The sequence below is a fragment of the Capricornis sumatraensis genome, chromosome 4 (genome assembly GCF_032405125.1).
Source record: "Capricornis sumatraensis isolate serow.1 chromosome 4, serow.2, whole genome shotgun sequence".
In the NCBI taxonomy this organism is placed as follows: Eukaryota; Metazoa; Chordata; class Mammalia; order Artiodactyla; family Bovidae; genus Capricornis; species Capricornis sumatraensis.
In genome coordinates this window covers 119,528,976-119,539,086 of record NC_091072.1, presented here as the reverse complement: position 1 = coordinate 119,539,086, position 10,111 = coordinate 119,528,976, and the positions used below count along the sequence as shown (strand labels likewise).

At 53.2% G+C, this 10,111-nt stretch overlaps 1 protein-coding gene across 1 annotated transcript; it reads left to right on the top strand.

Moving 5' to 3' along the window:
- Nucleotides 1-36: 36 nt before the first annotated feature.
- TST (thiosulfate sulfurtransferase) lies at nt 37-7,468 on the top strand. Its single transcript, XM_068970278.1, has 3 exons — nt 37-102; nt 771-1,386; nt 7,026-7,468. The coding sequence occupies exons 2-3, from the start codon at nt 792-794 to the stop codon at nt 7,322-7,324; spliced, it is 894 nt and encodes a 297-aa protein (XP_068826379.1). The 5' UTR covers nt 37-102; nt 771-791; the 3' UTR covers nt 7,325-7,468.
- Nucleotides 7,469-10,111: the final 2,643 nt, after the last annotated feature.

The window sequence follows — 10,111 nt, the reverse complement described above, 5'->3', positions numbered from 1 at the left end:
CGCGCGATGGTGTAGGCCGGCCGGGGAGTTGCGGGCTCCGGGTTTGAACCTGCCAACTTCTCCAGCGGGCAGGGACAAGCGCCAGGGCGGCGGCGAGGGCGAGTGAGTGCGGCGGGGTGGGGCTGCGGTAGGCGCCCGGGCCGCTCGGGATTGGGCCGCCGGCCAAACCACCTGCGACCCTGGGGAGGGTCCCGGTGGCGAGAGCGGGGCGGGGGTGCCCCGGGAACCCTGGACCCAACTCGGGCAGAGGACACCGAGCTGGGCCGGACGCGGGCATTCAGGAGGCGGGCGACCCCAGGTTGCTGAGAGACTGCAGGAAGGTGTCCAAGGAGAGAGGCGTGGGTGAGGGCGGCTGCAGGCCTCCAGCGGACAGTTCCCCATGTGCCCACTCCCCTACGCTCCCAGGAAGGGGTCTCTAAGCCCAAGATGCATTCTCCTCCCATCTTGGACATATTTTTGCTGCTCCTGGAGGATCCTGAGGGAGAGTATAGTAGCTTCTAGGGCCGGACACCCTACCAGCCAGCTCCGCGATCCCCAGCCCTCTCGCTCCACCCACTTCTGCGCGGGCGGGGGGCGCAGGAAGCGGCGGAACCAGGCTTTCCCTAAGGAATCTGCAAACCTAATTCACTGCACAACCCAACCCTCCCGGGTTGCCATAAACACGACACACCTGGGGAGTGCAGTGGAGAAAAAGCTCCTCCTCCCAGGCCCTAGCCCACTGCACGAACAGTCCTCACGCCGATCTCTTTCCTGGTTCCCACCCGCGCCAGGTGACACGGAGAGCTGACACCATGGTTCAGCAGGTGCTCTACCGGGCGCTGGTCTCCACCAAGTGGCTGGCGGAGTCCGTCCGGGCTGGGAAGCTGGGCCCTGGCCTTCGGGTGCTGGATGCGTCCTGGTACTCGCCGGGCACCCGCGAGGCCCGCAAGGAATACCTGGAGCGCCATGTGCCCGGCGCCTCCTTTTTTGACATAGAGCAGTGTCGGGACAAGGCCTCGCCTTACGAGATGATGCTGCCCAGCGAGGCGGGCTTCGCCGACTACGTGGGCAGCCTGGGCATCAGCAACGACACGCATGTGGTGGTGTACGATGGTGACGACCTGGGCAGCTTCTATGCGCCGCGGGTCTGGTGGATGTTCCGTGTGTTTGGCCACCGCACCGTGTCCGTGCTCAATGGTGGCTTCCGGAACTGGCTGAAGGAAGGCCACCCGGTGACATCGGAGCCCTCACGCCCAGAGCCAGCCATCTTCAAAGCCACGCTGAACCGCTCCCTGCTCAAGACCTACGAGCAGGTGCTGGAGAACCTCGAATCAAAGAGGTTCCAGCTGGTGGATTCACGGGCCCAAGGGCGGTACCTGGGCACACAGTCGGAGCCAGATGCAGTAGGTAGGTGTCCCCATGGGGGGGATGGTCCCTGGGGAGCAATGCTCATGGAGAGATGGGGAGTAGGATGTCTGGGACCCTCTCTGGGTTTTGCCCTCAGCAGCCACGAGGAGGGCCCCAGTCTTTCCATCTGTAAAATGAAAGGGGAGAGCCCAACCTAAAGGGTTTTCCAGCTGTGACGCACAGGAACAGACACACGCCTTCCCGTAGCCACATGCTAAGGCACAACCGAGCATCTGTGTGGAGTGGTATCAGTAGAGGTAACTGACAACATATCCACCCGCATCCATGCCCACTCACTAGCTCCCCAACATGCTCAATAGCGTCCATGAGCCACACAAGCATCACTGTACAGAAGTCTCCTCAGGACCCCTCAAATTCTTCAGAAATTCTTAGCAACGTGAACAGTGCTGTTCCCCAGCACCCCCTCCCTCCTCCAGCTCTCCCAGATACCCTGGCCTTCCTTAGGTTGCTTGCTCAATTCAGTGGCAGAGTCCAGATTTGAACCCAGTGCTGCCTAGTTTTCAAACCAGGATGCACCACCATCCTGCCCCACCCTCACCTCCCGAGGCCAGCAGGGAGCCCCTCCGCTAGGCATCTCCAAGGATATGGCTCATGAGTCCCCTTCTGTAGACAAGGAGGGAGGGTTCTACACTGGTGGGAGTTGGGGTGAGGGGAGTCTCAGAAATGCATTCTAGAACCTCCTAACAGGACCACAGAGGTCTTGCCATCACCTCTCCTGGACACCTCCAGTGACCTCACTGCTCTCAGGGTGCGGGATGGCTACGTGGGGCGGGTGGGGGGGTGGGCTGCAGCACTGTCCTCAGGAAACCTCTGTGGAATCCACCTCCTGTGCAACATTTGGACTAACTTGTTGAAAAGTCTGTTCCTTTCTGTGCCTCTGTGGAGAGCATTGTGAAAGCCATTCCAACATTCTTAGAACTGCAGGGTATGAAAGGTCACCTCTCTGGTCAGAGGGGAGGCTGTGGTACACAGAGGAAGGGGTGGGTCAAGGCCACTTGGGTAGTTGGAGGCAGAACTAGGAAGACACAGGACTCTGCCCTCCCTGCCGTGGCTTTCTCCAGGACTGTGTTTTTCCTGCCTGGCTTGCTCTATGAAGGTCTGAAGTTGAAGGTTCAAGTTTGTTTAGCTCCTGGCACCAGCTCCTGCAGCCCCCTCCTGGCCTTGGTTCAAGGCACCTTCCACTCCTTGGCACTTGAGATGCCGCTGCAGGGAGGAGAGGTGAAATTGTTTCTCTAGCTATCCCCCAGCTTGCCCTGAAGCAAACAGAATAAATGAGCAGAGGGCGTAGAGATGCCAGATTCGGCCTCCATTCTCCCATTTTAGAGATGAGGAAAGTAAGTCTCAGAGTGGGGAAAAGCCAGCTGCTGCAGGTAGGACCTCCTGCAAGCCCCTGATTCTAAAGTCCCTGGCTCCTCTCTTGTAGCCAGCTTCTCCCCTCCAGATCCCATCTGGAGACCAGGGAGCACAGGCCCCAGTTTGAATCCTACTCCTCCTTTATAATGGGACCTCAATCAGTTCATTGCTCAGCCTCTCTGCCTTCCCTTATAAAGTGAAAAGAGTAATGCCAGTCCTACCCAACTGACTATGTATTTATCAAACACAGCAATGGCTGGAAAGGTACTTTGAGAAGGATGAAGAACACTGCAAAGCCTGGGGCTGTCTATAAAGCCTAAGAGGGTTTGCTGGCCTCCTATACAAGACATTAGGCACATAAGGCTCTGCTGAGCTCATGGGATCAGGGAGGCACCCTGTGGGCTCAGCCATCCAGATATAACACCCAAAGGAGTATGGGTGGCAGGCCCTGGGTGTCCCTGGAAGGAATAATCCCCAAGAGGAGCTGGAAGCAGGGCCTTAAAAACCCCACAGCCACTTTCTGCCCATTTCAGGCAAGCAACCTCCCACCTGGCCTCAGTTGGGTGTTCCCAGTGCCTTTGGTCCTGTTTGTAAGAGGAGAAAAGTAAGAGTCAGACAGACCTGAGTTTACATACTAGGTCTCTCAGGTCTCTCCCTTCACCTCTGAACCCTCCTATTGAACACCATTGCTCACCTTGTAGGAGGAGCCTTAGGGAAAAGGAGAGAACAGAGGTGGGAGTTGATCCAGCTCAGTATCTTTATAAACCTTATTCTCTTTTCCTCCCCTCTGCTTGGAAGTGGGGTCCACGAGGATCAAGAGGGAGAATATTGACCCCTTAATGTTTACTGTTATTTGCAGGACGCTTTATATACATTCTACCCTGGGCAACTATAGCAGCCAAGCAGGGGAGGCAGATGGGGGTTCCAAGTGGTCCCACTTTGCAGGTAGGGAAAGGAAGCAGAAACTTCTGCAGCGAGACACTGAGGCCAAAACTCGATCCCAGTCACAGGATCAAAGTGGGGTTATTTCCCAAGGCCACTGCTGTGTCAACAAGCATGGGGTGGTCACAGTTCTGAAGCGTTGCTTCATATTGCTTCATGGGGTCCTGTGACTTCTGCCTGTGTGTCTTCCCAGGGCTGTGGACTGGGGTAGGAAGGGGTAGGGGGTGCCAAGTTGACTCCCAGCAGGCAGGGCTGGGGGCTGCCTGCACTGGGTTCCTTGATGTCTTTAGGAGGAAAGCAAGAAAGAGCTACTCAGGTTTTCCTGGCCTTGAAAGCCCACACCTATCAGTGACCTGCGGGATGCTAACTTGCCGACTCGACTACCATCTTCTTGGCCAAAGTTGGAATACCAAGTCCCAGACCTCTGAACTGGTCATCATGAGAGGTCATCTCAATCTGCCTCAGCCGCTCTTTCTAGGAAGGCTCAGGGTAGTCAGAGTACACAGGCTTTGAGGTCGGACACACCTGAGCGCACATCACACCTGTGCTGTGTGTCATGGGGCAAGTTACCTCACCTCTCTGAGCCTGAGCCCCCTGTTAGTGCCAGGAGGCCCATCTGTATGGTAATGTGAGGACACAGGAAAATTTCTTCGATAAGCCGTCTGGGTACCTGATGCCAGAGGTTTGGCATGGTGGCTGGGGAGAGGAGAGCCACAAGCCTGCAGCTGATGCTGGGCCTGGAGGAACAGCAGGAGTCCTTGCCCCTGGGTACAAAGTGCCTTTCCCCTAGTTGGCTGGTCTCCAAGATTCTCCAGCCAAGTTCATCCCAGCCCTCCCCCTACGCAGGCGGCCAGTTTCTGCTCATTTAATTTCCTCGGACAGGCCCTGGTTGACAGAAAGGGAGGGCCTCCAACTCCTGAGGCTTGCCCAGGGTGGGAGGGGCCAGAATCTATAGAACACCCACTACCACCACTTTTTTACTCAGAAGAGGTGCCTTTTCTGTAATTAGAAAAAAACAATAAAGCTGTTTCATCAGGGATGGATGGAAAGAAACAAAACAGCATTCAGGACTCAATAAATGCTGTTTTTTTTTTAATGTACTTCATCCAGCCCACTGCCTGGGTACTGAACCTTTTTTTCTTTTGTGCCTGCATGGGATTTAAGTTCCCTGACCAGTGCCCCAGCAAGTAAAGCCCAGAATCCTAACCATTAGGCTACCAGGGAGCTCCCTGAGACATTTTAAGTTGGTTTCTTGGAAAAGAACACCCTTGAAGCCAACAGACCAATTTTTCCCCATTGGTAGGGTCAGTTCACATCAGATCTCAGGTCAAAATTTCCAGACAAAAGGATGAAATAACAACAGGAATAAAGCGTTAGTCGCTCAGTCGTGACTCTGCAACCCCATTTACTGTAGCCCTCCAGGCTCCTCTGTCCTTGGAGTTTCCCAGGCAAGAATACTCAACCCATAAATCACTATAATTTAATAAGTCAGGATATCTATAGTCAATCAAAGGAGCTCTTGACTGGGCCAGTGCATTTCAAATTCTCTTTGGCCTTGAGGTGAGGAGAATGGGACACTTTTGGCATGATTGCCCACCTCTTGGGTGCCCAGGTTGTTAAGGGCTTTTATCTGCTGAAGCTGACTTCCCCCACAAGCCTGTGAGATAGGTGTGGTTATCTCCCCATTTCCCAGGTGGAAAACTGAGCCTCAGACATACAGGGCACAACTGCCTTCACACTGCCCCAGGATGTGCCCTGGTTACACTGGGCACACTCTCTCTCACACTGCTGCCCACCTGGTCCTGCCCCACAGTCTGGGTTAAGCAGGGGCTTTGGGAGACAAAGTGGCCCCACTCCCAGTGGACACTCCAGTCTGCCACGGTGTGGGGCACTTGAGGAAGAGGAGTGACCAAGGCCATGGTGGAGGCTGGACCTTGGCCTTGGCCTTGCACATGGCACCAGCTCAGCCATGGCCCAGTTCCATTTGCCCCACATGATGGCTATTCTGAAGCCCAGACTTGGCCGAGGGGCCTAACTAGGTGTAGAGAAGTTTCTGGAATGGACCCTGGAGCTAGCCTAAAACCCCATTCCGCTCCTGTCAAAGCCTCTCAGGGTTGCTAGGAAGGTCCTCGAGGGACCACAGGGCCCCCACTCTCGCCTGCCCCCCAGGGTCGGTGGGAAGGTGATGGAGAGGCAGCAGTACTGGGGGTGGTGGGCGGGTTGACGTAGCCGGTGCTTCACCCTTTACAGCAGCCCCTCCCGCATTTCCCGTGGGGACACAGGCTCAGAGAGGTGCGGCCTCTCCTCTGCTTAAGGTCACCCCTCGGTAAGTGGCAGAGCTGGGATTTGAACTTCCGCCAAATAATAGATCACATGCTCTTTACACACTGTGGGCTTGACAAGAAAACCAGGGGACTCGGCACAATCCTGGCCCTGCCTTTACCTCGCTGGGTTGCCTCAGGCTAGTCTTTTCATTTTGTCAAGCCTCAGTGTTGCTGCTAAGTCGCTTCAGTCGTGTCCGCCTCTGTGCGACCCCATAGACGGCAGCCCGTCAGGCTCCCCCATCCCTGGGATTCTCCAGGCAAGAACACTGGAGTGGGTTGCCATTTCCTTCTCCAATGCATGAAAGTGAAAAGTGAAAGTGAAATCGCTCAGTCATGTCCAACTGTTAGCAACCTCATGGACTGCAGCTCACCAGGCTCCTCCGTCCATGGGATTTTCCAGGCAAGAGTACTGGAGTGGGGTGCCATTGCCTTCTCCCAAGCCTCAGTGTACTCATTTGTAAAATAGGGCAACGTTATATTTAGTGAATCGTGGTTCTGTATTTAACCTCTATCTTCCTTGCTAGACTGTAATCTCCCTGAGAGCGTGGTTTGTGTCTCCCCTTCACCCAATGTTCTTAGCAATTAGTACTCCCCATAGCATTTGCATTCCTCATCCCATTTGCTCTTCTGCACAGCCCTATAACATAGGAATGTAACACTGAGCCCATTTGACAGATGAGAAAACTGAGGTTCAGAGAGGTGAAGCAATTTGCTTAAGGTAAAGGTTAGTAGATGGTAGAGCTGAGACTCCTCCCTCTCCTCTCAAGCAGGTAGAACATATCTATATCAGGTGGATTTGATGGGGGGTGTGGGTGGTGGTCATGAGCATTGGATGTAGCCAGGGCTAGAATAAACTGAGCTCTGAGAAAGGCAAGGACGTTATTTTTTGTTTGCAAAGCTCTCTATCCTCATAACCATGGTTGATTCCAACCTCCAGGCTCACTCACCCCCACCCCCTGTGCTGCTCCTAACCCTGTCCTGTCCTCTGTCTTCGCCCAGGACTGGACTCAGGCCACATCCGAGGCTCGGTCAACATGCCTTTCATGGACTTCCTGACAGAGGATGGCTTTGAAAAGAGCCCAGAAGAGCTCCGTGCCATGTTCGAGGCCAAGAAGGTGGACCTCGCAAAGCCCCTCATCGCCACATGCCGGAAGGGTGTCACCGCCTGCCACATTGCCCTGGCCGCTTACCTCTGTGGCAAGCCTGACGTGGCCATCTATGATGGCTCCTGGTTTGAGTGGTTCCACCGGGCCCCGCCGGAGACCCGGGTGTCCCAGGGGAAAGGTGGGAAGGCCTGAGTGGTGGCCTCTTCTCCCCTTGCCCACAACTCCTGCTGGTAGAGTTATCTGGCATGGCCTCCAGCTAATCTTTGCCTCCTCAGCCAAGGAAATGGACAAGTTTTTAGAATTAATGTGTAGAGTGCTCCTTTCCCCAACAACACTGGAATAAACTTGGCCTTTTCAAGTAGCTGTGTGTGCCTCTTTCTCCCTGGTTCCATCCTTGCCCTTACTTTCTTCTCTTTCAAATTCCTTAGAGCCTACCAAGGAAGGAAACTTCACAGCAGCCCCCACACTGGGGATACCACTTTATTATTTAGTTTTGGCAAAAGAAGTTGCCTGTTGATGCCTGTCAGTTGGAGCACACCAGGCCCTTACCTGGAAAGGGCATCAGTAAGCCAGAAAGAGGGTGAGACCCAGGCTTGCTGGGGGCCACCCCTTCCTGCTGGGGGTCCAGCCCTCTTGGAGAAGAGGGTAGAAGAGAAGACAACTGGTCTTTCACTTGAAATGAGTGTTCAGGGAGATGTCCCACAGGCCCTGGGGCCTTTCAGAAGCGGTGATGATCAGATGATGCTCAGTGAACCCAGTCTTCACTGCAGCATGCTTTACAATAAGCAAGACATGAAAGTAACCTAAATGCCCAGCAGCAGATGAAAGGATACAAAAGATGTGGTACATATTATATGTCCAGTGGAATGTTACTCATAAAAAAGGGTGGAATAATGCCATCTGCAGCAACATGGAGGGCCTGGAGACTATCATACCAAGTGAGGTGAGTCCGAGAAAGAGAAATATCACATGATATCACTTACCTGCGGAATCCAAAAAGATAATACAAGTGAAGTTACTTATAAAACAAAAACAGACTCACGGTCTTCCAAAACAAATTTATGGTTACCAAAGGGGAAAGGTTGGGGGTGGGGGAGGGAGGGACAAATTAGTAGTTTGGAATTAACATATACTGACCTCTTAATATAAAATAGGTAATCAACAAGGACTTGTATATCACAGGGAACTCTACTCAATATTCTTTAATAACCTATATGGGAAAGGAATCTGAAAAAAGAATGAATATATGTATAACTAAATCACTTTGCAGTACACCTGAAACTAACACATGATAAATTAATTATATCATAGTATAAAGAAAAATTTTTTAAAAGTAGGTAGGCCAAAGGAAGGTGGTCTCTACCTTGGGTGTCTTTCCTGGCTCAGAATAAGACCTTTTGAGGAGTGATGGGGGGAGGGACCGGAGAAACAGATTCAGTCCCTGGGAGAAGGTCTCAGAGCTCTGGCAGTGGGAATAAGAAAGCTGCAAGAGAAGAAAGTGACCTTGGGGTTTAATGGGAAGAGAGTAGATCCTCGCTGTTCCACCCCTGCTCTCATTTTGCTCTGATCCCTCATCCCTTTGAAACCGGCTCAGACAGCTCCAGGTACATCTTTCCTTTCCCTCCCCACTCCCCTTAACCTAATTTACGCTCAAAATCACACCTGGGCCTTTAATAGTCTAGTCTCTTCTAACTGTTAAACTCCTATGCATACGTCAAGACCCAGCTCAAATGGTCCTTCTGTGAGCCCCACCTCTTTTTCCCTAGATAAAACCAATTACCCTCTCTTCTTAACAAATTTGTAATCCCAAGAACATCCTTCACACTTGATGGTATCTGAGCCCTTTGTGCCTAGCATGCAACCAAACCCATGGTGAATACTTGGGACATTTTGAGTGGATGAGAGAGTGAGCAATGTCTGAAGAGCCCTGCTGCCCCCTCAGTTCTGGCTCTCCTTGGCCTCTGTTCCCCAGGGTGGGCTTATCAGCCCTCTGAGGTAACAGAGCCCTGTGTACAGTGATCACCATGGCAACTCCAATGGACAGAGGTGGGCTGCTCCCCAGCAACTATCCACTGGTCTCCAGCAGCAGTTGTGCAGCACAGATCTGCACTCCTGAGCCTTGGAGTGAACACACCAGGGCAGTTCACATGTTTTCTGACGTTATGAGAGAGAGTGGACAGGTGAGGCAGGGGCCCTGAAGTGGGCCGGGAGTCTACCAGGACATGGGGCTTCATCTTCTTTCTCTCTATGCAGAGCTGCTTGTGAGTGGAGCTCCCAGACTGAAAGGGATCTACTTTCCCTCCCTCCTTGACCAACATCTCTTGGGATCTTTCTCTCCAGGTCAGAAACTGGCAGTGAGCCTATACTTCTGTTCAAACCAGTCCAGGCCACTCTGGACTGGGGGTGTCCCTGGAGCTGATGGGGAGCTCCAGTAGGCATACTGGGAGCAGGGGGTGGGGTGGGGATGGGGAACAGGGAAAGGAGCAGAAAGAGAACTCAAAGGAGACAGAAGTGGGGCTTGGTTTCAGCACCACCTGCGAGAGGTCCTATTTCTTTTCTGAGCCTCAGTTTCTCCAGTTGTGAGTCCTCGTGAAAAGAGGCTAGTCTCCTAGATGGGGGAATACTTAACACATGAGCTGCATTTGTCATCTCCTGCTGTATGACAAATCACCCCCAAACTGAGTGACTTCAGACCACATTTATTACCTCATAGTTTCTGTGGGTCAGGAATGCAGGTGGGCTTCAATGGGCCATCTGTCTCAGAATCTCTCACAGACGGTGATCAAAGCATTGGCCAGGGCTTCTGTCTCATCTCAAAGGACAGTTAGTGAAGGACCGCTTTCCGTGAGCATGCCCAAGGTAAGACTCAGTCCCTCAGATTGTTGAACTGAGAGTCACATTTCTTCTTGAGCTGGTGGCCACAGGCCCTCAGTTCTCTGCCGTGGGGGCTTGTCCAGAAGGCAGCTCACAACACAGAAG

What these genes read in the sequence shown, in the direction of transcription:
- TST (XM_068970278.1), top strand. Translation starts at nt 792, where the DNA reads ATGGTTCAGCAGGTGCTCTACCGGGCGCTGGTCTCCACCAAGTGGCTG. An exon ending in GTCGGAGCCAGATGCAGTAG is followed by an intron (nt 1,387 to 7,025) that starts GTAGGTGTCCCC and finishes GTCTTCGCCCAG; the next exon opens with GACTGGACTCAGGCCACATC.